General features: G+C 55.7%; 3 protein-coding genes across 7 annotated transcripts in view; 2 read left to right on the top strand and 1 right to left on the bottom strand.

Annotated features, from left to right (window-relative positions):
• Window positions 1-12: 12 nt before the first annotated feature.
• ATF5 (activating transcription factor 5) lies at window positions 13-4,654 on the bottom strand. Of its 3 annotated transcripts, XM_024978225.2 has the most exons (4): window positions 4,427-4,624; window positions 2,859-3,155; window positions 725-1,328; window positions 13-484 (listed from the first exon to the last, which is right to left on the bottom strand). In XM_024978225.2, exons 2-4 carry the CDS (start codon window positions 3,034-3,036, stop codon window positions 463-465), a joined length of 804 nt encoding a protein of 267 aa, XP_024833993.1. In that variant the 5' UTR covers window positions 3,037-3,155; window positions 4,427-4,624; the 3' UTR covers window positions 13-462. The 3 variants fall into 3 exon arrangements, with proteins under 3 accessions (XP_024833993.1, XP_059732681.1, NP_001179351.2); NM_001192422.2 differs by lacking the exon at window positions 13-484 and having other exon boundaries at window positions 661-1,328; window positions 4,427-4,654; XM_059876698.1 differs by lacking the exon at window positions 4,427-4,624 and having other exon boundaries at window positions 13-1,328; window positions 1,994-2,905.
• NUP62 (nucleoporin 62) lies at window positions 4,321-27,257 on the top strand. Of its 2 annotated transcripts, XM_010814983.4 has the most exons (3): window positions 18,057-18,111; window positions 20,265-20,520; window positions 24,671-27,254. In XM_010814983.4, exon 3 carries the CDS (start codon window positions 24,733-24,735, stop codon window positions 26,293-26,295), a length of 1,563 nt encoding a protein of 520 aa, XP_010813285.1. In that variant the 5' UTR covers window positions 18,057-18,111; window positions 20,265-20,520; window positions 24,671-24,732; the 3' UTR covers window positions 26,296-27,254. The 2 variants fall into 2 exon arrangements, with proteins under 2 accessions (NP_001192448.1, XP_010813285.1); NM_001205519.1 differs by lacking the exons at window positions 18,057-18,111; window positions 20,265-20,520 and adding an exon at window positions 4,321-4,501 and having other exon boundaries at window positions 24,671-27,257.
• The window catches only part of IL4I1 (interleukin 4 induced 1), a 34,221-nt gene continuing 10,646 nt past the window's right edge, over window positions 4,421-27,995 (top strand). The window contains exon 1 of one of the 2 annotated variants that reach the window (XM_015458234.3): window positions 4,421-4,501. The gene's annotated coding sequence lies outside the window, so the exon portion shown is untranslated. Of the gene's footprint in view, window positions 10,502-27,995 lie in introns of both variants that reach the window. The other variant, XM_059877085.1, reaches the window with a different exon arrangement.

The raw sequence follows: 27,995 nt of genomic DNA, 5'->3' as shown, positions 1-27,995 counted from the left end.
AGACGCACATAATCAGAGGAAATTCTTCCTTTTATTTCCACTCATAAAGCCCCCTTCCAAAAGGATCAGTCCCTGCCCTCCCGCACCTCCCCCAACACCTTCACAAAACACTGATTTCCTTCCAGAGCTAAAACGTATACCCCGTCACCCATTATGGCCACTCCCCCAGAGCCCCCAAATATGCACCTGCTCTGCCAAGTCGGCTACCTCTTGGTTCCACCTCCAAATGTAGTTCCCAAGGTCACTTGGCTTGTTTTGCTCATTCCTTGGGCACCTTTCTTTGAGCCCTCCCTGACTTGGTCTCGAGATGGCTTCCCTGTTCTCCTTTGCACAGACGTTCTGCAGGGCTTCCTGGGCTCACTTCCCTGCTTGAGAGATGAGGTTTCCAAGCTCTCCCCTGCCTCCCAAATTCCTCATGGGTCTCTGTTCCTCAGATGTTACTTGAAGGGTGTAAATGCTGACTTATGCCAAACGTTTCATGATTCTGGGGGGTGGGAAGGGGAGGTAAGAATAAAAGGGGAGAGGGAGGGAGGAGAGAGGGAGAGGAGGGGGAGGGAGGGTTTGGAAGGAAGCTGGAGGCAGGGGGATGACTGGGGACCCTCCCCCCTCCGCCCCGGAGCCGAAGACCAGCGCCCCCTACAGCCCGAAGCCCCCGCCCGGCTAGCTGTTCCTGGTCCTCTGGCTGCGAGCTTTGTACACTTCGATGAGCAGATCCTTGACGTACTGGATCTCCCGCTCCACCGACTCCGCCCTCTCCCTCAGCTCCCGGTTCCGCGCCTCCAGCCCCTGGCACTCGCCCTCCAGGGCCTCGCCCTCTGCACGCTTCCTCTGGCGGTACCTCAGAGCCGCGGACTTGTTCTGGTCTCGCTTCTTTTGCTTGCGGTCCCCTCGGCTGGCAGCAGGACTGGGGTAGGGGGCGGGGCGGGGCGGGGGCGGGGCTTGCGGAGGTGGGGGCAGGGGCGCCAATCCCGAGTCCCCCTGCCCAGCCTCACCGCGGCAGTAGATGGCCAGCAAGTCGAGGGTGTCCAGGGAAGGGGGCTGGGGGAGGTCAAAGGTGGGCAGGGGGAGGGGGAGGGGGAGAGGGAGGGAAGGTGCCGGTGCCGGCGGCTGCGGCGGCGGCGGAGGTGGGGAGGATGGTGGGAGCAGAGGGGCATCGAGGAAGTAGTCTTCCATCTGCTCCAGCTCCTTCTTGAGCAGGGAGGCCATAGCTTCCAGGTCAGGTGGGGGTGGGGAAGGTGGGGGGAGGGCACCTGAGGGCAAGGGGGGCTCCAGAGGGAGCAGGGCTGTAAAGTCCACCCGTTCGGTCATCCAGTCAGAGAAGCCGTCTCCTGGAGGATTGCAGAGGGACAGAAAGCTCCTTGATTTCCTAATCCTCCACCCAACCAGATCTCACTCATGCCCACCTCATTCATCCCATTCATTGAGTTAAACCACCAGCCAGCCAGCTAGCCAATCAACAAATCATCAAACCAGTCAACAGACCAGCCAACCAACCAATCAATAAACCAAACATCTAACCAACCCGTTAACCAACAACCATCAATGACCCAAATGAGAAAACAGTCAACCAGCCATTTCTTCAACTGTTCCAACATCCTCCTTACTGATTACCCTGCATCTCTGGTTTCTTGATTTACTCTCTAGTTTATTATAAATGGCAAACTAGATCACATGTAAACACACCCTGTTTCATCTTTAATTATTGAAACCCTACTATGTACCAAGCATTTGGGATACACTTCCCTCATAGCTCAGTTGGTAAAGAATCTGCCTGCAACGCAGGAGACCCAGGTTTGATTCCTGGGTCGGGAAGATCCCCTGGAGGAGGAAATGGCAACCTGCTCCAGTATTCTTGCCTGGAAAATGCCATGGACAGAGGAGCCTGGTGGGCTACAGTTCATGGGGTCACAAGAGTCAGACACAACTTAGCGATCAAATCACCACCAATGAATAAAATGGGCTTCCCAGGTGGTGGTAGAAGTTAAGAACCCACCTGCCAATGCAGGAAATGTAAGAGATGCAGGTTCGATCCCTGGGTCGTGAGTATCTCCTGGAGGAGGGCATGGCAACCCACTCCTGTATTCTCGCCTGGAGAATACCATGGACAGAGAGAGGAGCCTGGTGGGCTACAGTCCATAGACACGATTTGGCGACTTAGCACCCATGCACGCAATGAATAAAATAATTCCTGCTTCAGGGGCTCTGCCTGTGCTGTTTCCTGCACCTGAAAAGCTCTTCCCTTGGGTCTTTTTATGGGTCATTCCTTACCATTCCTTAGGTCTCAGCCAAAATGTTACTGATTGGAGAGGGTTTCTTGGCTCCCCCCACCAAACTTGTCCTTGTTGTCATTTTTATTTTTTTTTTCTCATTGCCATTTTTAAACTCAGCTAAGTGCTTCCCACTTATTCCCATGCATCATATAATTTGTCTCCTGCGTGTCTTCCCAGTAGAGTGTGTGCTCCAAGAAGGCAGGGATCATGTCAGTCTTGTTCCCAGCTGTGTCCCCTAAAACAGTGCCTGACATATTATGCTGTTGTTGTTGCTTAGTTGTTCAACTTTTCAAGCCATGTCCAACTTTTTGTGACCCCATATACTGTAGCCCACCAGGCTCCTCTATCCATGGGATTTTCCAGGCTGGCGTGGGTTGCCACTTCCTCCTCCAGGCTTTCTTCCCAACCCAGGGATTGAACCTATGTCTCCTGTGTCCCCCGAACTGCAGGCAGATTCTTGACCTGCTGAGCCATTGGGGAAGCCCTATTACAGGTACTCATTAAAAAAAACTTATCAAATGAATGAATTTTTCTTTCTTCTCCCTCTCCCCCTAGCTCACCCCACCTCCATTCTTCACCTACTCTTACCTGCCAGGGGCTCTCCCCCCCCTGGAAGCCCGCCCTCCAGGGCTCCCCCAAGGACCTCATAGGGGCCCAGGGGGGCAGGGGCCAGGGGGAGTTTCCCATAGTCTACGAGCCAGCCCAGCCCGCTAGCTGGGAGCAGGGTCCTGTCCAGCTCCAGCCCCAGGGTCGCCAGGAGTGACATGGCTGCAGCACGGGCGCTGGGCACCGACGGCAATGGAAGAGGCTGCACCAACAGCTGGAAGGAGGCTCTGGAGGTTGCTCAGCTGGGCGAAGACAGGCACCAAGGCAAAAGTGGAGGGCCTGCAAGTGTGACACAAAAGTGAGTGGGTCAGGATCAGCCTCACCTGCTATTGCCAAAGCCACAGGGAAATCAAACCACGCCCGCAGAATCCCAGGATTCCTCATCCTTTCAGAATTCTAAACCTGTCCTTTCCCAGTATCTGAGCCCCACCCACTCCCAAGGGAATTCTCTTTACGTTTGGCTTATTTCTCAGAATTCCCAAGACCCAATCCTTCCAATACAGAAACCTAATGGTCTCCCAGGGAAATTTCCTTAAAGTCCTTCCCACTCACCCCATAATATTCCCTTTCATTAAAAAACAAAACAAAACCCACACTCAATCCCAGGGGAATTTTCTTCCAGTCACATCTCTTCCTCTAAAATATAACTTTTAGGCCCCACACCCTCCCTAGATTCCAGCTCAAATCTGTTCCCATGGGAATTCCCCCTTGTCCCGACCGGTCGTCAAAGTTATCCGTTCAAATCGCAGTTCTCCCTTTGAATTTTGGGGCTGATCTCCACTGCCTCTCGAAGTCCCGCCCCCACGATTTATTTTAGCTCCACCCCTCCCCGATGATTCCCCAGAGGCCCCGCCTCTTTCTCAGGCAGAAACCCCACCCCCCTCTGCAAAAGGTTTCGTTAGCCCCGCCCCTTCCACAATGGGTAACCCCGCCCCAACCTCGTCCTCGGCGACGCCTCTTATCCTAGCTCCATCCCCTAAACCGGTCGTTTCTAATCCCCGCCTTCTCCCCTGTCAATCTAAACCAGTTCCCGCCCCAGCAGGTGCCTGAATGAAAGGGAGGGAAGATGAGCTCTGCGCCTGAGCAAAGTGGGAGGCGGAGCTCTCGCTGAAGGCTACAGCGCATGCGCCATCTCCCAAGCCGCGCCACAGTTACCTCAGGCAACCGCCCTCCTGGAGACCAGTGCGCATGTGCGGCTGCTTAATGACCGCCCTTTGCGCAAAAAAAAAATACAGCCTCAGGTGGACAGCTGCGCATGAGCAATCGCTCGCAGACGGTCAGGGCGGGGATGGGGGGAAGCCATCGTGTCTGGGAACTAGTGCGCAGGCGCACACGCACGTGGCTCTCTTCTTTAAACACCAATTGTCTGGAAGAACGCACCCGCCCAAGTGCGCATGCTCGGTCGCGCGAGACCGCTCGCCTTCCCTCTTCTGCGCCTGCGCGACCGTGATTCCTCAGTCTCCCCACCCCCCCAGGCTCGGTCGCGAGGGCCGCGAGCTTCGAAAGGGCGGGAAAGGCGGTTGGAGAGGGAGGGGCGAGCGGTTACTCACTCCATGGCTGCGCAAAGGAGAGGCGGCGGCGGCCTCGGCTGAAGAGAGAAGGCAGGAGCGGAGAGCGCAGGCGCGGTGAGCGCGGAGACTGGCCGGGGGCACAGAGGGGTCGCGGCTACAGAGCCATGGCCGGGGGTACGCGGGCGGAGGCGGCGTGGCAGTAGAGTGAGGAGAGCCCGTGATCTGAGGGTGGGGAATGAGGCGGCCCCGGGGACTGGACACAGATATACCGCGGGCGGCGCAGCACGGCCTGCGCGGATCCTTCCGCGCCCCGCCCCGCGTGGCCCCAACCCGGAGGCGGGCCTGCACCCCTGCCCTCGGGGATCGGATCCTGGCTTTCGATCCCGGGGGTTCAGGCCTCTCCTTCCTTTTACCCGTGGCTATCTCTAGCCCCGCTTTTCTCCCGACTCCGGGGGTTCCGACCCTCCGTTCTCTCTGACTCTGAGGTCCGGCCCTCTGCTCCCTCTTATTCTGGTGACTCGGTAACCCCTCTTCCCTGAGACTCGCGCCAGTTCATTTCTCCTTTGCTTTCCCCTGCTTCGCGAATTTCCGGCCAGCCACATGCTACTCTCTTCATCCTTCAACTGCCGTCCCACTCTGAGAACCTTTCCTGTGGCTTAGAACCTGGTGTGAGTCACAGAGCGCGCTCCATTCAAATCACAGGCCGGCGAAGGTGGCCTTGGGCAAATGACCTGAATTCTCTAGCAGCCTAGATAGGAGACTATCTGTAAAACGCGGAGAATAATCAACTCTACCTGGTGGGGTCATTTGTGAGAATGAAATGAGTCGATGCCTGTGAAACTTGAGAGCCCACTTCATACATGCTCTCTCAACCTCTTATTGTGAGCAGGAAGGAACCCTGGGGCCTGGTGTCACCCTTTCCGACCCCGCTGGCAGGAACCCCAGACGCTAGACCATACAGCACTTGCTAAAAGGTCATCCTTGTGTCTCCTTTACCTCCTCCAAGGTATTTCCCAGCCATCCCGGCCTTTCCCATTCACAACATGGACGCTCAGCCCCATCTTGGTGCAGGGAGTCAGTTTTCGCCCTCAGGCCCGATATCTTCTCTGTGTCTCCTGCGCACCTACCCTCAACGCTTATCCTCAGCATTCCTTTGAGGCCAGTTGGTTCCTTCTTTTTCCATAGCCCCCACCTAGGCTCCCTTTCAGACTGTCCTCTACCTCAGCTCCCCCCACCCCACCATCAGTCGTGCAGGTCTGCCAGAAATAGGAAGATCTGTAATCCATTGCTCAAAGAGATGGGACTTCCTAGCCATCCCCTCCCAGCCCAAGTGGTTGTGGGTCTTTCCTGTGCTGCAGAAACCCCTCCTCTCCCCACCTCCGTTCATCCACAGCAGGACATTACAGCTGGAGTTGAGCTTTTCCTGGTGCTTATGAGACTGAATCAAGATCCAGAGAAGACAGGGGACCTTGATCTTGAGAGTTATCTGAGAATAAAGACATCCAGGCTTTTTTTTTTCTTCCTCTAAGTTCAGATGCTTTTTTTTTTCTTCCAGATTTACTGGGATATGATTGACATGTAGCACTGGGTAAGCTTAAGGCGTACAGCATAGTGATTTGATTGAACATACCTCATAAATTGATTAGTAAGTGTAGTGAACATTATCTCCTACAGATACAAAACTGAAGAAATAGAAAAGAATACATCCTGTTTTCCTTGTGATGAGAACTCTTAGGATTTGTAACAGCTTTCATACACAACATATGGTGGTATTAATTAGGTTTATTGTATATTGCATCCCTAATACAGGCTACTCTTGCATACCGGAAGTCCTTGGGATCTGACCACTTACTTTATCCACTCTGCCAGTATTTGAGCTCTTGCCCTATAGGGGCTATGTTTTTTACTGAGGTAACAGAGTAATGTTTAAGGGCACGCACCCTGGAGCCAAGTTGTTGGATTCAGCCCCTGACTACACCCCACTTAACTAGCTTACTGGCAATTTCCCTTCCATGTGTCTTGCTTTCCATGAATAGTTCGAGAATCAAATATGGAGTTGAGTTAATAGAAACATGCTGATGGCCAATGTATGTGGCCATCGACAGTACCTATTTCTTAGTACTGTTTTGAGGATTAAATGAATTAATCCACATCAGGTGCCCTTGGACTAGTGCCTGGCACAGAGTAAGGTGTTACATAAGGGGTTCATTGTTATTATTAAGGTGGATATGTTTTATGTCCGGTGCCCAGCAGTAGTGCTTCTAAAGGTGTTTTAAGTAAGGACTGACTTCCACTCCTCAGTGTTGAGTACTAGCTGGTGGGATTAGGGGAAGCCACTGGACAGGCTGCTGGCAGTGAGGGGGGACAGTCATCCCCCAGCCTTCTCGTCTAGATTATAACTGGCGGATTAGGTGGAGTATTTTTCTTTAAATAAACTTTTTATTTTGGAGTAACTGTAGATTGACCACAAAGCTGCCAAGACAATACAGAGTTTCCCGAGGAGCCCCTCACACAGCCTCCCCCTCCCCGTGGGCATCTTGTGTTACACTGGTGTTTGTCACAACTCGGGAGGCAATGTCAGTCTGTTTCTGTGACCTACCCCCTCGCCCACCCCATCTTCTGATTTCACCTGTTGTTCCCCAACCCCTTCTTTTCAGGATCCCCCCAGGATGCCGAGTTACACTTAGTTTTCACGTCTCCTCTGCAACCTCTGGTCTGTGGAGGCTTTTCAGACTTTTCTTATCTCCTGTGACTTTGATGTTTCTGAAGAGTGCAGGTTGGGTATTCTGTGAACTGTTCCTCTTTAGTTTTGTCTCATAGACTGGGACTTGGAGAAGGAAATGGCAACTCCTCCATCCACAGGATTCTTGCCTAGAGAATCCTGTGGATGGAGGAGCCTGGTGGGCTGCTGTCCATAGGGTCGCACAGAGTCGGTCACGACTGCAGCGACTTAGCAGCAGCATAGACTGGGACTATGGGGTTTTGAGAGGATGGTCAGGTTAGACAGTTAATAACTTGAGAATGAACTTAGTATCTGAGAAGACCCTGGGTACGCCGCGGTCCCTGCCCCGTGTGCCTCTTTCTCTCTTCAGCTGGGTCCCACAGAACTGAGTCCTGGTGCCAATCACCCTGCCCACGCGGCCTGACTCAGTCCTGCAGAGCGGGTGCCAGCAAGCACACGGCGCTCCTAGCCCTTCCCAGCCTATTCCATCTTCTGGGCAGCGGGTCATCAGCGGTGCCTGGGAGCCCGGGTCTTGGCACGCTGCGCCCTCTCCCCACACCCACCCCTGATCTGGATCCATGGGCCCTCCGGGACTCAGATGACTCCGCCTTCCCGAGCTTGGCCAAGTATTTGGGGTCCAGCTGCCCGCCGCCCCCGCCCCTTGCGCCCTTCAGCTCCTGGGCTGAGGCTGGGAGCCTGGGTGGGGCTGCTGGGGACTCTTTTTCATTGCGGAGGAGCCATGCTTGGGGAGTGAGGCGGTAGTTGCAGGCAGGTTGCGTCACCCCGGCTCTTTGATGGGGAGGGGGAGTGGGGGGCATTCTCTGGGGGCCGGTTGCACACCTGGCAACGGTTAGCGAAACCCTGGATTGGGGAGACGCCCCAGTCCAGTAAGGGAGGGGATTAGGCAGGAGGAAGGAGAGCCTGTGCAGTACCCTGGGAATCAGGCTCGATGCCAAGAAGGGGCTCAGATCACAGAGGCTGACCCGCGGGGCTTGCAGGGGGCAAGGCGGAGGCCCGGGGAGGCAAGAGGGATTGTGCAGGGCCACATTGCTGGTTAGAGCGCTGCCCCGCCACACACCTCCCAAGGGCCTGCAGGCCCCAGGGAGAGCCTGTCTCCTCTCAGACGTGTGGGGTCCCTGACCCCCAGCTTGGGACATAGCTTGCTGGGAGGCCGCCAGACCTGGACCTTCACCTCAAGTCTGCTGCTGCTTACTGCTGTCAGATTCTGTTGGTTGCCACCTGCCCCTCCCCAAGCCCCCCTGCGCCAAAGGAGACCCTCCTTGCCTGTTCTATCCCAGAACCCACTGCTTTCCCATTCACGGTGACAGCCTGGTGTGATGGAAGAGGCACCGGGTTTCCATCAGATGGACCCAAGTTTCAGTCCCATGCCCACATCACCTGATCTTGGCCAAGGGTGCTGATGTGGCCCTGACTGTTGGGCTTCCGCTGCGTTCTTACAAGTGGCTCCGGTAGCGCCTTGGCCTTTTGATCAAGGAAAGGTGGCTCAGAGCATTGTCTCTGGAGTCAGCCTGCTAGGTTCACGCTCCAACTCCGCTTCTTCTTTGACCCTCAGCAGGTGGCATCTTCTCTGTGTGACTCAGTTTCCTCATCCATAAAATGGGGATAAGATGACCCACCTCATAGGCTTATTGTGAGGATTAAATACGTAAATGTATGCAAAATTCCTAGAACGGGGCCTGCCTGCCTAAGTGTGAGCATTATTTCTCTCCAAGACGTGGGTGCTGAGAAGATTGTGTGAAATGCTGTAGGTAAAGCCCGGCACTATGGCCAGCCTGTGGTCGTTTCTCTTCCTGTTCCTACCACACTTCGTTCTGCTTTCAGAGCCCCTCGAAAGCAGATATCTGTGTGCCTGACTGTTTCCCTGAGCACTTAGAGGATAAGTCAGGACCTCCTCATTCCCAGGAACTGTTCCACACAGCCCCCAGCCTTCTGCTGTGGCCTCACAAGGCATCAGAACTTTTTTGCCTGGCTGCGCCTTGAAGCCTGCAGGCTCTCAGTTCCCCAACCGGGGATTGAACCCATGCTCCACCCCCCTGCGATGGGAGCATAGTGCCACCCACTGGACACCAGGAAAGTCCCGCGTCAGTTCTGATTTTGGCTTTGCTGGGTCTTTGTTGCTGTGCAGGCTTTTCTCTAGTTGCAGTGGGGGGGGGGGGTGCTCTTCGTTGCAGGGCATGGGTTTCTCGTTGCGGTGGCTTCTCATTGAGGGGCATGGGCTCTGGGGCGTGTGGGCTCAGTAATTGGGGCGAGTGGGCCAAGTTACTCCTGGGCATGTGGGATCTTCCCGGACCAGGGACTGAACCCGTGTCTCCTGCCTCTGAAGGTGGATTCTTTACTACTGAGCCACCAGGGAAGCCCTCACATCAGTTCCTTTTTAAAATGAGTTGCTGAGGCACAGAAACTGGGGAGTTCAATTCTGTGTTCCCTGAAGAGGCCCTCGGGCAGCTGTCTCGATCATGCAGGCCAGGAGCAAGGGTTGGGAGTGGGCGTCCTGGCAAACAAGGACAGGAAGGCCAAGGCCAGTTCAGCTGGGGAAAGGGCAGTGCTGGGGCCAGACACACAGCACAGGTCTGCCACGTGGCCTGGCGGCTCAGAGTCCGCCAAAGCCCCTTCTCTTAGTGGCTTCAGACAACACACATCGATTCCTTTTCCGTTCTGGAGACCGGCAGTCTTTAAAAGAGTCTTCCTGGAACAGTGATCCCAGTCTTCTAGGCACCGGGACAGGTTTCGTGGAGAACAGCCCCTCATCTCACTGTGCAGGCTGGTGCTAACAGGCCACGGGCTGGTACAAGACCATGGCCCGGGGGCTGGGGACTCCTGTTCTCAAGGCTGTAGGGGAGAATCCGTTTCCTTGTCTTTGGGCCCTTGTGAGCACTCTGGGGCACACCCCAATAATCCAGGATAGTGTCTTCACCTCAAGATCCTGAATGTAACGTCTGTAAAGTCCCTTTGACCGTATAGGGTAACATACTCACAGATGCTAAGGATTAGGATGGGGACGTATCCATCCCACCACGCCTCCCTCTCAGAGCCTCAGTTTCCTCATCTGAGAGCTGCAGGCCACCAGCCCTGGGGTGCCCCTCCTCACATGCATGCAGAGACTGGACAGGGCAAAGTGAAGGTAGTTGGCAACACAGTACCCTGGCCCTCGGGACACTCACTTCTCCCCGTGTGCCCTTAAGCAGGGCCCCGCACACCCGTGTGCTGCATCAGCGGAGCAGGGACAGGAGCGGGGCGGAGGACCCGAGAGAGTGCGGAAGGGTCTCGGATGACGCCAGCCCCTCAGGCACGCGTGCCAGCCTGGCGGTGCGGAGCTTCAAGTTTTACAGAAATGAGAAACAGACTTTTCCACAAGGTCCAAGTTTTAAAAGGTTGGTGAGTCACTCACAGAAACCCTGGTGAACTATGAGTGTGGAGAGGTGGGGGCCAAGGGCCCTCCTGACCTTTGCGTGCAGAGTCACCCCGTCACACACCCCAAAAATATGTCCTTCTCTGCCAGGGCAGAGACCAAAAGAAACTGAGAATTCTCAGGGCAGGGTCACCCGCTGGCCTGACCCAGGTTGAGAGGGTGCCAGCCTTGCTCAGACACTGCCGGGTCCTGTGTAAAGACGTGAGGGGCAGTGTTTGTGGGGAGCAGGGAAAGGGGTCTCTAAGAGTCATCTGGGAGGGTTGGGGGCCTCCGTCAGCCATCCATACCCCAACCAGATGCCACCACGGACACTTGTAGTTAAACAATTCGGGTTTCCTGCTTGTTGCAGTTGGGGGTGCCCACCCTGGGGGCCCACGGGGCATCTCAGGTAGGGGCTGGGCTGGGCTGAGTGACTGGGGAGGGTTCAGGGAGGCAAGCTTCGCTCTGGATCAGAGGCCAGCAGGGAGCAGGGGCGTCTGTGGCCAGCGCCAGTTATCCGTGGAGCCAGTGCTGTGCCGAGTGAAGGAGCGGCTGTCAGCTCTGAGTCAGGAGGGTAGTGGTTGGTCATTCTTATGCTTTGGACAGCATTTGTGTTCTGGTCTGTGTTGAGCTGTGCAGTGATCCAGCGGTCTGCGTGGCCTTGCCCGGTGCGTCCGTGGAGTTGTTTGTGCCCAGCAGGAGAGCACCAGGCGGCTGTCAGAGCTACTCTTCCCTCTCTCAGCAGATAGGCTTGTCCTGCCCGATGGGGGACGGGAATGGGGGCAGCCTGTACCCCTCCCTGGGTACATGTACCCCTGGGGTCCTCGAGCTCAGAGCAGAGGAGCAAGGCCGAGATGAAGGCGGCCAGCAGTGCTGGATGGCCGGTCACTGGGAGAGCTGGGGAAATGGGGCAGGGGTGGAGGCCGGGGCAGGGGAGCTCAGCGGGGAGACCTCCCAGGCCCCCCCACAGACCCGTGGGGACTGCCCCGTGGGGATGTTCGCGGGCCAGCAGGGCCCTGGACCTCAGCCCTGTTAGGTTTGCTCAAGAGCCCTTTGTCCCCTTCCTCCTGCCCACTCCCACCCAGAGCAGGAGCAGACTCCGGGGCGGGGAGCGGGGGGCAGGAAAGAGCGGCTGAGCCCCCCGTCCTCCAGGTCTCTAGGTGTCTAGCCTGCAGTGGGGGAAACAGGCAGCACTGAACTGGATTCTGGAGTGAAACCCGAACCACTGAACTAGTCTGGAAGGTGACGAGATGGCTTGGGATGACGTCAGGGAACAGGAAGGGGTACTGGGCGTAGCATGCAAGGGGGCGTTGTGTGGCGGTGGGAAAGGCCCCTCTGGAGAGGCTCCCGAGGCCCCGGTTCAGCTCTGGGGCCAGACGGCCTCAGTCATTGCTGCCGTCTGGGCGACTCTGGGCAAGTTACTGAAGTTCTCTCCACTCCTGTTTGCCCATCTGTGAGATGGAAACTCTGGTGGTTCCGCTCTTTGGGTTGTAGTCGGTACAGGTAAAGGTTTCCCAGGTGACTGAGTGGTAAGGAATCTACTTGCCAATGCAGGAGACGTGGGTTCAGTCCCTAAGTCAGGAAGATCCCGTGGAGGAGGAGACGGCAGCCCACTCCAGTATTCCTATCTGGGAAATCCAATGGACAAGGGAGCCTGGTGGGTACAGTCCATAGGGTTGCCAGAGGAGCGGGACACGACTTAGCACACACACTCAACAGCACAAGTAAAGCACTGCAGACGAGGCACAGGATAAATGTCCAGCGGCGTTGGTGTGGCGACTGCCAGCCAGGGACAGGTAGGAGCTGTGGCTGGTTCTAATCTCAGTCATAGCCACCCCGCCCCCCACCTCTGGTGGTTTTTACTTGGTTCCCAGAGAAACCATCTCCATGGCGATTGCCTCTCCCCTGGGACTCGGGTGTCGGTTGCAGGAGAGAGGCTGGGCAGGGGGAGCACAGGGCTGTGGATTTCTGTCTAGCTGCACGCACACATGTGTCCACCTGTGGGGCCCATAAAGCCCCTGGCCCTGGCAAGTCTCCCTCTCCGAGTCTTGTCTGAGTGGTCTCTCTGCTCCAGGCTGTGTTTCCACTGGAGTCCCCTGCTGGCCTCAGCTGACTGGAGCTTTTAGGCTCCAGTCTCCTCCCCAGCCTGTTCTCAACCAGCTTCACTCATCCCCAGAAAAAAGCACAGTCCCGCCTTTAGAAGCATCTCTGCCCAGCCCCTCCCTGGCATCCTGTGCTTGGTTGGTTTGTTTAATGGCTTTATTGAAATAGTGCATAATTCACATCCATTTATTAAACTGTATAAATTCAGTGGGTTTTAGTACATTCAGAGTTGTGAACCTATTACCACAATGTAATTTTGGAACATTTTTATCACTCCAGAAAGAAACCTTATACCTCTTAGCAGGCACTCCCCATGCCCCCATCCCTAGGTAGCCTCTCCTCTGTTCTCTGTCTCTGTAGATACTCCTGTAACGGGCATTTCGTGTGAATCGGATCATAGAGTAGGAGTCTAGTTTTTTAGGTTCATCCGTTTTATAGCATATATCAATAGGGTTTTTTAAAGACTGTATAATATTCCATTTTATCCACTCATCAACTGATGGTCATTTGGGTTGTTTTTACTTTTTGCTGTTACAGAATATTTGTGTGCTAGTTTTGTATGGGTGTATGTTTTCATTTCTCTTGGGAGAGGTCTAGGAATGTAATTGCTGGATCATAGGCCAACTGTATGTTTAAGGAACTGGCAGACTGTTTTCCAAAGTGGCTGCCCCGTCGTACACCCCCACTGGTGATGAATGAGGGTTCAAATTGCCCCACCCTCACCAGGCTTGCTGTTACCCACCTTCTTTATTATTGGCATCCTAGTGGCATCTGTAGAAGAAGGCAGTGGCACCCCACTCCAGTACTCTTGCCTGGAAAATCCCATGGACGGAGGAGTCTGGTAGGCTACAGTCCATGGGGTCGCTAAGAGTCAGACCTGACTGAGCGACTTCACTTTCACTTTTCACTTTCATGCACTGGAGAAGGAAATGGCAACCCGCTCCAGTGTTCTTGCCTGGAGAATCCCAGGGGCGGCAGAGCCTGGTGGACTGCCGTCTATGGGGTCGCACAGAGTCAGACACGACTGAAGCGACTTAGCAGCAGCAGCAGCAGCAGTGGCATCCGTGAGCTGGTATCTCCTGGTTTTGATTTGCATTTCCCAGTGGCTAAGGATGCTTTCCCTGTGCTTACCAGCTATTGGTATACCTTCTTTGGCATCCCGTGGTTTTGACACAGGGCATTTTCCACTGTTCCTCAAGGCAGCAGACCCTTGCCCGTCTGAGCTTTGTCCTGGAATGAGCTACTGATCTAACCTCTTCTCACCCTAACTCCTCCACATCCTTCAAAACAGATTTAAACACCCTTTCCTTCTCTAGGACAGTGTCCTTGTCCCTCCCCTGAGCTTCTAGTAGGTTCTCACCAAAGCCCTTGCACGGTGTCTACCATGCCATCCGATAATCTGATTCTTTGTTACCCTCAGTAAGCTCTGAATTATCTGAGGGCCGGGACCTTGTTTGACCCTGACTTTGACATTTATGTTGACGCTGAGCAGGTTTCTTAACTCTAGAAAGGAGATGCTAATGGTACGTACCCCACGGTAGGAACATTGTAGAGCTAAACCGATCATCAGTACATGAAGAGCACTTGGAATGGTAGCTGGCAAAAAGCAACCTGGACCTGTTTACTCGGTAACAAGCATTTGCGGAGTGCCTGCAGGAGCCCGCAGCTGTCCCAGACGTTGGGGTACAGCAGAGGAGAGCACAGACCCAAATCCTGCCCTTCCTGCTCTCTTCTAATGGGGAGACATACATCTAACGAGATGTGTAAATGGAATGTACCTTATTTCAGGTGGCGCTGGCTTCCTCAGGACAGCCAAGGGAGACGTCGCTGAGCAGGTGACACTTTACATTTTAGCAAAAACCTGAAGGAGGCAAGGGAGGAAGCCATGGCGCCGTGGGGAGAGTGTTCCACGGAGTGAGAACAGCAGGTGCAAAGGCCCTGGGGCAGGGGTGCTCTCGGCATGTGTGAGGAGCAGCAGAAGGCTTGTGGGACCAGAGTGGCATGACAGAGGCATGCGTTGCTGAGCAGGTGACACTTTACATTTTAGCAAAGACCGGAGAGAGGCAAGGGAGGAAGCCATGGGGCCGTGGGGAGAGTGTTCCACGGAGCGAGAACAGCAGGTGCAAAGGCCCTGGGGCAGGGGTGCTCTCAGCATGTGTGAGGAGCAGCAGGAAGGCTTGTGGGACTGGAGTGGCATGACGGAGGCAAAGGGCACTTAGAGGTTGGCGCATGGGCACCTTTTGGCCATTTGGGAGTAATGCTGCTGAGAACATTTGCGCACGAGTGTTTGTGTGAATACCTGTTTTCATTTCCAGTGGCTTTTCCTTCACCACATTTATAACACTGGGGTGTTAAGGACAGGCGGCCATGCCATATTGTCTTTTGTTTGCCCAGTTCAAGGCCTGTCTTGTCCCAAGTCTCAGTGGATGTTTGTTGACTGAATGAATGAGGTATGTTTATGGATTATCCACACACGTGGCACATAAGAGCACTGAATGGCTGGTGCGTTTATCATTATTTTTTTAATAAATGCAGTTGGTACATCAGATCGGCAGAACTTTGCTAACAAGGTGCTGACAGGTTGTAGGGAAATGGTTGTCTCGGGCACTGCCAGTTAGAATAAAGTGGATAGAGGCAGGTTGGAGAGTAGTTTGGTTGTCCCTAGTAAAACCAAGATGCAAATATGTGGCCAGTAGCTTCTCTTCGGGGATCTGCCCTGGAAAAGTGTCTGCGCCTGTGCCTGAGAGCGTGACTGCGCGCGCTTGTTGCAGCATTGTTTATAGTGAAGAAAAGCCAGAAGCGTCCTAAATGCCCATTGGTAGTTTGTTTCAGTTGCTCAGTTGTACCCGACTTTGTGACCCCATGGACCGCAGCACGCCAGGCCTCCCTGTCCATCACCAACTCCCAGAGTTTACTCAAACTCATGTCCGTTGAGTCGGTGATGCCATCCAACCATCTCATCCTCTGTCGTCCCCTTCTCCTCCTTCCTGCCTTCAATCTTTCCCAGCATCAGGGTCTTTTCCAGTGAGTCAGTTCTTCACATCAGGTGGCCAAAGTATTGGGGTTTCAGCTTCAGCATCAGTCCTTCCAATGAATATTCAGGACTGATTTCCTTTAGGATTGACTGGTTCTCCTTGCAGTCAAGGGACTCTCAAGAGTCTTCTCTAACACCACAGTTCAAAAGCATCAATTCTTCGGCACTCACCTGTTTTATAGTCCAACTCTCACATCCATACATGACTACTGGAAAAACCATAGCTTTGACTAGATGGACCTTTGTCAACAAAGTAATGTCTTTGCTTTTTAATATGCTATCTAGGTTAGTCATAGCTTTTCTTCCAAGGAGTGAGCGTCTTTTAATTTCATGGCTGCAGTCACCATCTGCAGTGATTTTGGAGCCCCAAAAATTAGTCTGTCACTGTTTCCACTGTTTCCCCATCTATTTGCCATGAAGTGATGGGCCCAGATGCCATGATCTTAGTTTTCTGAATGTTGGAGCTTTAAGCCAACTTTTTCACTCTCCTCTTTCACTTTCATCAAGAGATTCTTTAGTTCTTCGCTTTTTGCCGTAAAGGTGCTATGTATCATCTGCATATCTGAGGTTATTGATATTTCTCCTGGCAATCTAGATTCCAGCTTGTGCTTTATCCAGCCCAGCATTTCTCATGATGTACTCTGCATATATGTTAAATAAGCAGGGTGACAGTATACAGCCTTGATGTACTCTTTTCCCGATATGAAACCAGTCTGTTGTTCCATGTCCAGTTCTAACTGTTGCTTCCTGACCTGCATACAGATTTCTCAGGAGGCAGATCAGGTGGTCTGGTATTCCCATCTCTTGAAGAATTTTCCACAGTTTGTTGTGATCCACACACTCAAAGGTTTTGGCGTAGTCAATAAAGCAGATGTTTTTCTGGAACTCACTTGCCCATCGTTAGAGGCATGGGTGAACGTGGTCTAGTCATACCACATTTTATTTATCATTCCTTCCAGCTTACTGGTTTACAGCAGCTGTAAGGAATGAAAAGCCTGTTGAAAACTACAAATTGTGGAGTGACCCACGTAGTATGAGCCCTTGGGAGTAGAGAAAACATGTGAGTAAAAGTATTTCCTCTGGATGTGAACACGTGTGCAAGTGTATGTAGATAAGAGATATGTGACAGCTTTTCACCTGAGTACCTCACAGGTGTGGGGACCAGTAGTGACAGATAGTGATCAGGGGACTCTTGGCTTTGTCAGTGATAGCCAAAACAAGATTTTAAAGAAAGGACTGGTGTATTAATTGTTCCATTAAAATTTAAATGTTGAATGCACTTAGGTGGAGGGAGAAAAATCTTTCAGTACCAGAACAAGATCTTGTCTAGTCCTATTATATTAAGAGTGTTTCTAGAATCTTCCTTAAAATCTACCCCTCTGGCTGTCCTGACTTTTCCACACATCTAACCTGATTTGTTTTCCCTGTGGGGAAATTTGCCATTTCCCACCACCTGAGCTCCTTCGGGTGCAAGTTTGGGCCTCAGGAGTGAGAAGTGAGAAGGAGAGTGTAATTGCTCATTAGTGGTGAGGTGATTGCTTGGGGTAGAGAGGCTGTTTTCCAGGGAAGAAAGGGAGAAGCCAGATAGCTGAGAACCTCTGGGTCCAAGAAGCTTCTTTGTACCAGCTGGAGGCAGTTCAAAGGGCAGGAAGCCGAGGGGTTTCTGAGAGCGCTTCCTCCTCCATCTGGTGAGGATGATACGTGTGCGTGCTCAGTCGTGCATGACTGTTTGCGACCCCATTGGACTGCCGCCCACCAGGCTCCTCTGTCCATGGAGTTCTGCAAGAATACTGGAGTGAATAGCCATTCCCTTCTCCAGGGTATCTTCCCAACCCAGGGATCGAACCTGTGTCTCCTGCTATGGCAGGTGGATTCTTTACTACTGTGCCACCTTGGAAACCTCGGTGAGGATGATAAGCCTGTTTAAAATGACCTCTAAAATATTGTCAGTACAAAAAAGAGTGCTCCTGGCTCATGCAGCCTTGTGTGTACAGGGGGAGAGAGTGCAGACTGCATTTGCTTAAATGTGTCAAAAATCTCTGGAAAGAGGCCCGAAAAACCCGAAAGCTTGTCTCCAGGGAAGAGAGGTAGCTGTGGGGGTGAGGGGAGACCATGGAGACCCCTCTTGTATCTTTTGAACATAGAACCATGTGAGCAGACTATTCACAAAAAGTATGTAATTTTGTTTTTAAAAACACCCACGAGTAGAACACGTGTGCGCAGGCCTCCTGGGGGGTTGGTGTGCGGGGGCATTTGGGGATCTGTTCATGTGAGCAGGGCATGGTGGCAGGACAGGGGCCAGGCTTCCCACACACCCTCCTCCCCGCCCCCTGCAGGCAGGCAGGCACGCCTCCTGTTTGTCTGATGCCTGGGAGGGTGAGAGGCCTCCGGGGTGCCGTCCACACGGAGGCACAGGCCCACAGAAATCAGGACCAGAGCCCCGGCCACCTGAGGAGGTGAGAGGGCAGCTGGAAACTGCCTCTCCCTGGTCTCTGTCCTGCCTCCCAGTGGGGACACCTCATGCTGTGGAGGAGGAAGGGCCTCTAGCTGCCTGGTAGCGGGGCTCTGTTTCCAGCCCCTGGGACTGGCTGGTCCTACCGGGCAGGGCGGTTGGGTAAGAGCCAGGCGGAGTGGCCCAGGTCCCCAGCAGCTCCTGCCCGGCCCCTGGTGCTGTCTGCCCCCGCCCCCCACAGCCTGGATGAGTCTTCCTGTCCCTTCGGAGCCTCTCCTGTGGCTTCACCCCGCGCTCTGGTTGGACCCCGCAGGCCGCTTCGCTGCTCTGGAACCTGGAACAGCTGAACTCTGCCCCAGCTGAGGTCTGGGTAGCAGGCGGCTTGCCCCGATCGCCTGATTTCCATTCTTGCAGGACAGGCTCTCTGGGCTCATCTATCCCCTGAGGTTTAGAGGGGTTTTCTTTGACTCAAGGGAGAGAGGGGATCTGTTTCAAGAGATTTAAGAAGCAGGAGTTCGTGGGCTTGGGCCTGGCCTGTGGTGAGACAGCCCAGGGGAGGTGTGGGGGCAGGCAGGGGTGGGGGCAGTCCCTGCACTCACACTGCAGAGGTACCGGCCCGGCTGATAACCACTGGTGTCTGATCCCCTCTCTTCTCTCCCCTCTCTCCTCCCTTCCTCTGGTCTCTCCGAGCCCATAGCTGCACTTCCTCCAAGTCTTAAATGAAGAGCTAATTCTGCAGGGAAAGCGTAGTGGGCACTGAAGCTGCCTGACCTGCCTGGGCCCGGCTGGGCTCGGCACTGTGGGCAGCGCCACCAGGTGGCTGTGGGCGGGATGCCGGGAGCGGCTGCTGGGTCACTTCCCACAGCTGCAGTATTATTAACTGCAGTGATAGGTTGTTTCCTGGGCCCCAAGAAGGCACTGGGCACAGTACTAAGCGCTTGACACAGATCGCTGACCGCTTCATTTTCCCAGGGACCATATGATTCTGGAGCCATCATCCTGTTGTTTTCAGATGAGGAAACTGAGGCCCCGGGAGATGAACTTAAAACTAAGATCCCAGGGCTGGGAGTGGAGGAGCAGGGGCTCCGAATGACAGGCTGCAGCAGCTGCTTCTCGGTGCTGGGCTATGTCCTGCTGGGCGCTGACAGAAGAGCTCGGGCTGGACATGTCAAGACCGCTGCGGGCCTGCTGCCCTCCTCCCGGCCCGTTGGTAACTAGACAGCCCTGGGCATGGAGCCCATTGGCCAGACTCACTGCTGCCCCGAGTGAAGAAGAGTTAGTTACGAAGGAAGGAGGCGGCCTGTGGGGAGGCAGCTGCCCCTGCCTGGTGGAAAAGCCTTGCTTTGGGAGGGTCGCTCAAGCTTCTGAGGTGACAGGTGAAGGGCTGCGGGGGTCGGGCATGAAGCAGGGTCTTCCCGGCTTTGCTGTGGGTGTGTGGCCTGGCTGCCAGTTCTCCTCCATGACCGGCCCCTGACCCCGGCCGGCGGCCTGGAGGTGCATCACTCCCTCACTCCCTGGGCCACACGTCTGCCCGAGCACCCCACCGCCCCTCTAATACTGATTTCTGACACCTGCTCATCTCCTGCCCCAGAAGCTCAGCTCCCTTCCGGGAACTCCTGTTTGCTGCTGTGTGATCTTAGAGAAGTCGCATCACCTCTCTGAGCCTGTCTCCCGTCCAGGAAGGTTCGGTGTGCTGCCCCCTAGCGCTCCTGGCCGGTCCTGCTCACACAGGTGGCGCCCAGTGAGCGACACAGGGACATCCTGCCCCGTGGGGCTGACCCTGTCACTCCACGAGCCCCCTCAGTGCTCCAGGCCACCCTGTCCCTCCCTTTGTCATACACGGCCCATTGCGGCTGGGCGTCTCACACATCCACATCCCAGGAGGTCGCCCTGCGGCAGAGGCTGTCCAGGTTCTCAGAATCACAGCGTTCTTACCCCCTCGCCTGCAGCTGCCAGGCCCAGCGGTGGCAGCACCCTGTGTCCTCAGCCAGCACCCCCTTCCTCAGCCCATGCCAGGGCGGGTTTCCCATTCACTTACTTTACCACACCCAACCCTTCTCTTTCTTCGTCCCCGACTCTCGTGTTAAGTTCCTGTTGCTCTTGTTACACATGACCGCAAACTTAGCAGTTTAAGATAACACAGATATTTCCTTGCAGTTCGGGAGGTCAGAAGCCTGAGTCGGGTACCCAGGGCTGTGTTCCTTGTGTGGGCTCAGGGGAGAGTCTGGACTGTGCCTTTTCCAGCTCGCGGAGGCCACCTGCTCTGCTTGGCTTGTGGCCCCGTCCTCCAGCTCCAGAGCAGCAGCGTAGCTGCTCTCAGAACATCTTTCCAGGGTCACAGTCCCTCTGGCTCGCCTCTTCTGCCTCCCGATTCCATTCAGAGCTCTCATGATCACATCAAAAGCTCACGCAGGTAAGCCAGAGTCACCTGCCCGCTCGAGATCCTTAATCACATCCGTGATATCCTTGTTGCCACACGAGGTCCCGGGTTCTGAGATTAGGGTTAATCTTCCCTTTGGTCCAAGGCTGAGGTCTTCCCTCCCCTCGTATTCATTCCCAGACAGACACCCCTGTTCTGAGTATCTAAGGAAAGGGGAGCCCAGGGCTCAGAACAGTGCCGCCTGCCCCGGCTGCCCCCTCGCCCCTGCGCTGGCACCCCGCTGCCCCGCCCCACCCGGTCTTTCCTCCAGGACGCTGAGCCTCATCTGACACCCCGAGTACTTCCTGCTGGGATGTGAGGGCAGACTCCTCTGTCTCGTCCACAGCCTTATTTCCGGGGCCTTGAGCGGTGTCTGTGCAGAGCAGGTGCCCGCATATCCCTGTCGTGTGCTCTCGGTGCCCCCGTCCTCCGGGGATGGACCGTGTTTTGCTGTGTTGTTGCTGTACGTAGGGTAGGGCCGAGTCAGTGCTGGAGTGAATAAAGTAGGTGCAGCTTGGGCTTGGAGAGGCTGAAGAACTAACGACAGAGGGGAGGTTGGTGGATCTGAGCGAAGGTGGCAGTGACGGCACAAAACCTGCGTCCTTGAACCTGGGGGTGGGCTGCGCCTGTGCATGGGGATCCCAGACTCTCGGGGCTGTGGAGGCACCTGGATGTGGTGTGGAAAACAAGGGCAAGTGTGTGGCTGGCGGCTCTGCCAGTCTTGCCCTCAGTGGCCTCAAGGTAGCCCAATGGGCTAGAGAACCCGCTGTGGCCGTGGCTGCCCAGGCCGAGCACCCAGCCCCCGGCCACCTGCCCCTCCTCCCAAGAACAGCATCACTTCCCCCCAACAGCGTCCGCTTCTCTTTTAGGAAAGCTCACCCCTTTGGTAACAGTGGAAAAGCCCTCATAAAGGGCAGAGGGTTTTTTGCGTGTGTTTCACCATGTCTGTGAGAAACTCCCAGCGTTCTGGGGGTCAGTGGTAAGTGAGCAGTAACACCCAGGACGAACTGCCATCAGGTCCCTGGCATCCGAAGTGTTGGAAGGAGAGGAGGCGTTTAATAAACAGTGAACCGTTAAACCAGACAAGACACCGGGGCGGGGGCGGGTGGGGGAGATAGTCTTCTTTGTGGTTTCTTAATCATATAAAAAGTGAAAACTTTCTATAAATGCTTTTTGGAAAAATTTTAGCTGCAGCTTATTAATAGCAAAAGCTCTCTTGAGTGCGCTGTTGCGAACTGAGCCTTGTGGGAGTCCAGGCACTTCTGTCCGCTGGCTGGTAACAGACCCGGCTCGAGATGGCGCTGCAGTGAGCTGGGCTGGGGTCTCTTCATGCCCAAAACAAGGAACCCAACTTCATGTCTGAAAACAAGGAGCCGTCTTGCAGCTGCTTTTAGATGAAAAGAAACATGTGAGGGAGTCGAGTGGAAGCCCGGGTACAGAATAGTGGCCATGCACCCTGAGCGGGGCCGCTGGCCCTGTGACTCAGGGCCCACGTGATGAAGTAGAAATGAGAGCTTTACAGTGCGGGCTGCGGGGGCTTGGCTACTGCCCACCTGGGGGTGGGATTGCAGATTACTTCCGTCTGAGCCTGCCCTCCCCGATCTGTGCCCCGGGATCATCATCCGACCTCCTCGTAGGATGGGTGTGAAATTGGCTGGGGTGGGGGGCAGGGGGTGACAACGTGCTGGGCACACGGCGCTGTCGGTGCCCGAGCAAGCTGCCCCCAGACCACGCTCGTCTCAACCGGGGAATGGGTCACGTAGCCCAAGGCCCTGGTGGGCAGTGGCAGCCGACCGTGAGTTCGCATTAGACTTGAGGCTGGCTACCACCACAGTCTTTTCCTGAGAACGTCACAGCTGGGTTGGACTCACGGCCCCTCTGGGCTCCCTCCCTTCCTCCCCGGCTTCCAGAGGTGACAGTGCGGCGTGTGTCCGCGCGGGGACCGTGGCTGTGAGCACCGTGCCCTCCCGACTTGGCCACGCTCCAGGCCCACAGCGGCCACTCCACTTTCCTGACAAGGGCGCTGGGTCTCGGGGTCCTCAGGAGTCACGAGGTGCCCCCGTACCGTCAGACACTTTCTGCTCCCCAGCTGTGTTCATTTCCTGTGCTGTTCTCACAAATATCCCAAACTTAGCAGCTTGAAACGATGCACATTTATTCTTTTGAAGTTGAGATCAGGGTCCAGAATCGGTCTCACTGGGCTGAAATCAAGGAGGGCTGGTTCCTTTTGGAGACTGCAGGGGAGAACCATTCCTTGCCTTTTCCAGCTTGTAAAGGCCCCCCGCATTGCTTGGCCTGTGGCCCCGTCCTCTGTCTCCTGAGTTCAAGGCATGTTACTGCAGCCTCCGCTTCCACCTTCCAGTGGTCTCTTGTCTAGTCCGGTCTCTGCCTCCGCATTTCAAGATCCTTAGTCACGTCTGAAAATCCTTTCTGCCACTTAGGGTCGTTCGCCCCAGGCTCTGGGCAGCGGGGCCTGCATGTCTCCGGAGGGCCACATTTTTGGTCCTGGTGTTGGTGTTACATCCACGTGCTGGCTCCCTTGCTTCCTTCAGCACAGCCTCTGGGATCCAGCGCCGCCCCACAACCAAGACCAGGTGTGGCTGAGTGCCAGCCTGGGGGAGGTGGTTTAATTCAGTGACCCCATCTGTCCCGTTCATATGGTGATTCTAGAACCCGGCTGCACAGGTTCGCTGGTTCTTCGGAGTGAATTTACACTCTATAATTAGAGGGTCGTTTTCAAAAACCTGTGTTTATTGTACAGGCAGGAATGAGCACTTGGAAACTATTGCAGATTAGCAGGGAGGCCATCCATGTGTAGTCCCACATCTCGGTGTATTTCTTTCCAGCCCTCCTTGTTCAGGGTAGCTGTGTTTTTCCATAGCAGAGATCACACTGCAGTAGTAAATTTGTGTTGTGCTTCTCTGTGTTGTCATTCCCAGCGTTTCTTGAGTATAGTTAAGAGGCTGTATCAGTAGGTAGGATGCAGAGCTTGCCTTATATCTGATGCCCAGTTGCCCCCTAATTGGTACCTGTGCTGGACAAGGAGCTTGGTGGATTGGGCTTGTGGCCTGGGGTCAGCTCCTAGTAGATCACCGCAGCCCCCTGAGCCCCAGTTTCCTCATCTCAGACACGGGGACACCATCTCCGCCTCCACACAGCAGTGAGATGTCAGTTACGTGACAGCAGCCCGCCAGCAGTCAGTGCTTAGCCTGTGATCACTTCCCTGAAAACATCTCTACACAGGACACCCTCCAACTCTCTTCTCCAAGTCACCTTTGACTCTCCAGCTACCAGATGGCTTTGCTCGGGGCTTTTTCAGATAGAAAGCAGTCACCTTTCACTGAACAGGGATGTGCTGGCTCCCGGAGCTTCTAATGAAGACCGGGCGGGGTTAGTGAGCAGGACCAGGATTTCTGGCGGCTCTCTCACTCTCTGCCCTTTGCCTCTCTCTGCTCGCTCTGGTGGCGCTCACTGTCCCCCAGTGCTCATCCTCCGTGCCCTGCACCTGCAGGTGGGGGCGGTCTCTTGGCCAGCTCGAGTCTCCACGTCCCCTTGAAACCAGTCCCTGCGGCCAGGGGCCCCAGGTGCTCTAAGCACTCGGGTCTCCTGCCCACCCCAAGTTAGGGCGGGGGAGTGCGCCCGCGTGCCTTCTGTCCTCCTAAACCGGCTGGGGTGTGACCAGAGGGAGCCTTTGGCGCCCAAGGCCCTGTCGTAACTCAGCTTCCCGGGGCCTGTGTCTGAGGTCCAGAGGGGCACTCAGGGTGGTGCCAAATCAGCCTACCCCTCACCCATGTGCAGTCAGCAGGGAGACCTGGGGGCAGGTCCCAAAGGCTCCTGTGTGTGTCTAATCCCACTCGCCAGAGGCGCCTGCTCTTCAGCCCCCCCTACCCCAAGCAGTGGGCCTCTCGCTGGTACTGACCCTGCTAGGCCCCCGGGGCGGGGGCTGTGTCCTTGTCCGTCTTTCCTAGTTCAGCAGGGCCCGGTTAGGTTCCACAGCAGGAAGAGGAGCGGGGGGGGGGGGGGGGTGCTTATCAGACTTGAGTCCTGCCCCCTTGCAGACCGAGCTCCATCATGCTGCTGAGGTGGTTTTTCTAGATCTGCTGTCTGATCATGTCACTTCCTCTGCTTTGCAAATCTTCCCAAGGTTGCAGATACCGGTGGATTTGCTTGGAGCCGGAGTAGCTGCTGCCCCCAGAGTCTGGAGCCATGAGCGGGTTTAATTTTGGAGGCACTGGGGCCTCCACAGGAGGGTTCACATTTGGCAACACAAAGACAGCAACGACCACGCCCGCCACGGGCTTTTCTTTCTCTGCATCCAGCACTGGCGGGTTTAGTTTTGGGACTCCCTCCCAGTCAGCCGCCAGCACCCCTGCCACCAGCCTGTTCTCACTCAGCACCCAGACTCCCGCGACACAGACCCCGGCCTTCAGCTTTGGGACCACGACGCCTGCATCAGGAGCCACCGGATTTTCCTTAGGGAGCAACACCCCAAAGCTGAGCCTGGGCAGCACGGCCCCGGCCCCGGCCCAGCCCGCCGGCTTCGGGCTCGGGGGCAGCACGCTCAGCAGCGCGGTCTCCAGCGCCAGCACGTCCGCCCAGGGTGCAGCTCCCGGCGGCTTTGTGTTTGGCTCCGCCACCGCATCTGCCGCCCCACCCACCACATCCACGTCCGGGGGCTTCTCGTTCACGGGTGGGAGCACATCCCAGACTGGGACCTCTGGCTTCAACATAGGCTCCCTGGGGGGCCCGGCCCAGCCCCCAGCCCTTGGCGGGCTGCCCTTCACTGCGGCCGCTCCAGCAGCCACCGGAGCGGGAGCCGCACAGCCAGCCGCGCCCACCCCGGCCGCCACCACCACCAGCGCCGGGCCCTCGCTCTTCACCTCGCTGGCAACTGCTCCCACCTCGTCCGCCGCCACCGGGCTCTCCCTTGGTACCCCAGCGACCACTACGGGGACAGCAGGAGCGGGGACGGTGGGCTTCAACCTGAAGGCCCCTGGAGTAGCTTCCACCACCTCCACGGCGACAACCACCACGACCACGACCGCCGCCACCACCAGCACCACCGGCTTCTCCCTTAACATAAAGCCCCTGACGCCGGCCGGGATCCCCAGCAACACGGCGGCCTCTGGGAGTGCACCCAGCGGTGCCAGCGCAGCTGCCGGGGGGTCGGGCAGTGCTGCGCTGACCTATGCCCAGCTGGAGAGTCTCATCAACAAGTGGAGCCTGGAGCTGGAAGACCAGGAGCGGCACTTCCTGCAGCAGGCCACGCAGGTCAATGCCTGGGACCGCACGCTGATCGAGAATGGTGAGAGGATCACCAGCCTCCACCGCGAGGTGGAGAAGGTGAAGCTGGACCAGAAGCGGCTGGACCAGGAGCTCGACTTCATCCTGTCGCAGCAGAAGGAGCTGGAGGACCTGCTGAGCCCGCTGGAGGAGTCGGTCAAGGAGCAGAGCGGCACGGTGCACCTGCAGCACGCCGACGAGGAGCGCGAGAAGACCTACAAGCTGGCCGAGAACATCGACGCACAGCTCAAGCGCATGGCCCAGGACCTCAAGGACATCATCGAGCACTTGAACACGTCGGGGGGCCCGGCCGACACCAGCGACCCGCTGCAGCAGATCTGCAAGATCCTCAACGCGCACATGGACTCGCTGCAGTGGATCGACCAGAACTCGGCGCTGCTGCAGAGGAAGGTGGAGGAGGTGACCAAGGTGTGCGAGGGCCGGCGCAAGGAGCAGGAGCGCAGCTTCCGCATCACCTTCGACTGAGCCCGCTGCCCGGGGCGGGGGTGGGGGGCTGTGGCGTTGTCGGGGTGCAGGGAGATATGTGTTTGTGTGCTCCTGTCTTTCAAACAGTTGTGCTGTTGATAGAACTGTTCTGTGGTTTGACTTTTCGTCTTAGTGAATAGAAAGTATTCTCAGCGATCTGGGCTAGGCCGCAGCCTTGTAGGTGTGGTTTCTCCACATCCTAGACCCTCTCCACCTGCTACAGCCACCCGCCTCCAGTTGTGTTAGAGGAGGGCTGAGCTGCCAGAGAGCCGCCTGTCTCCCAGGCGGGGTGCCGGGCCACCACTCTGCCCGACAGAGTCAGAGATGCGGGGAGGAGAGCTTCATCCTCAGGGAGCCAGCCGCCTGGAGTGAGTGTGAGCGGCTCAGAGAAATGGCCTGTGGGTGGAGCGGACAGTGGGACGTAGGATCTCAGAGGAGGAGAGACAGGTCAGAAGAGAAGAGAGGTCTCCTTGCCTGGCTGACACACCGCGTCGGCCACCCTGAAGCCGGGTCGGTGTCGTCCGCGGGCCACTCCACGCTGAGCCTGTGAGCGCACACCTTTGGTGACACTGGCCACACTAGACTGTGCACACTACTCGCTTCTCCGCCTCACCGTGAGGTTGTGCACCTGTGGGCGGGGCCTGTTTCCTGTCCCCCCTGTGTACTCAGCACAGCAGTCCCTGTCACAGTATCGAACAGATGAACAGTAGAGATGAGACCGGCATAAAACGCTCGCCCACCGAATGAATGCCTGTGGAAGTGGCCAGGTTGCCAGGGGCAGCCACAGACTTGATTCTGAACCTCCCAGAGTCAAGGCCAGCCTGGTCGGTTCCAGTGAGATCCAGTGTCCAGAGCCAGCTGTGTCCTGGGTGGCTTTTGTGTTTGTCTTTATGCTCTGCTGTACTCTGAAATACCTACAGCTGTGTGTTGCTTTCCTAAATAAAACGTGGAATTTAAAAGCTGCTGTTTCTGTGGGTAATTTAGAAGGAGAAGGTTGGGAAAAGAGTAGGTTCCAGGTCATGCTTGGGGGGGAAGGTGCTCAGATCTTGCTCGTGGCACAGGGCGGGAAGTCTGCCCTCCGGCCTCCCTTGGCTCGCGCACACTAAGCTGTGTTTTGGCTCTGGAGTGCCCAGGGCTCGTTCCTGAACATACATGGTCCAGTTTCCCAAAGTCATGATCATGAGTCATTTCCTCAGGCCATCTTGGACTTCTAGAGAACACTGTCTCATCCAAGCAGAAGCCACGGAAGAGGGGGGGAGACAAACCAGAGGCGGGAGACCCCAGCAACCCCAGTTGCTTCTCCAAAGGCTCCACCCCCTGCAGCAGTGGCCCTCTGAGTAGTCTGGGAGCCGTGACCCCGTCCGGTACCCATATCCCACACCCTTGAGTCCCCTTAGGAAGTAGTATTTTACCTACATGTATTCATTCAGCATCCATCTTTGGAGCATTTGCTGCACACCAGATCCCAGTCTGGCACAGGGGTTTCAAAAATGGAACCACCCATGAGGGTCCCTGCCCACCCGTGAGGTCATCCTGGCAGGGGCCACATAGTCATGATAAGAAAAACAAATTTCTTTGAGCCTGCATTTCCAATGCATAGCATATACCTGTTACTTGGCATGTTAAACATAAGTGAAACTTAATTGCTTTCTTAGTTTTTTAGGTTGTTTGTTTTTTTTTTTAATCAGAGTTTCCTGGCT

The sequence above is a fragment of the Bos taurus genome, chromosome 18 (genome assembly GCF_002263795.3).
Source record: "Bos taurus isolate L1 Dominette 01449 registration number 42190680 breed Hereford chromosome 18, ARS-UCD2.0, whole genome shotgun sequence".
NCBI classification, from domain to species: domain Eukaryota; kingdom Metazoa; phylum Chordata; class Mammalia; order Artiodactyla; family Bovidae; genus Bos; species Bos taurus.
Note: the sequence above shows the minus strand (reverse complement) of the source record. Positions and strands in the feature narration are given on the sequence as shown.

Excerpts from the sequence above, each read along its gene's own strand:
- ATF5 (NM_001192422.2), bottom strand. The coding sequence starts at position 3,036 with ATGTCACTCCTGGCGACCCTGGGGCTGGAGCTGGACAGGACCCTGCTC. Across the intron at positions 1,329-2,858 it reads GGGGGGAGAGCCCCTGGCAG|GAGACGGCTTCTCTGACTGG; the intron begins GTAAGAGTAGGT and ends GCAATCCTCCAG.
- NUP62 (NM_001205519.1), top strand. The coding sequence starts at position 24,733 with ATGAGCGGGTTTAATTTTGGAGGCACTGGGGCCTCCACAGGAGGGTTC.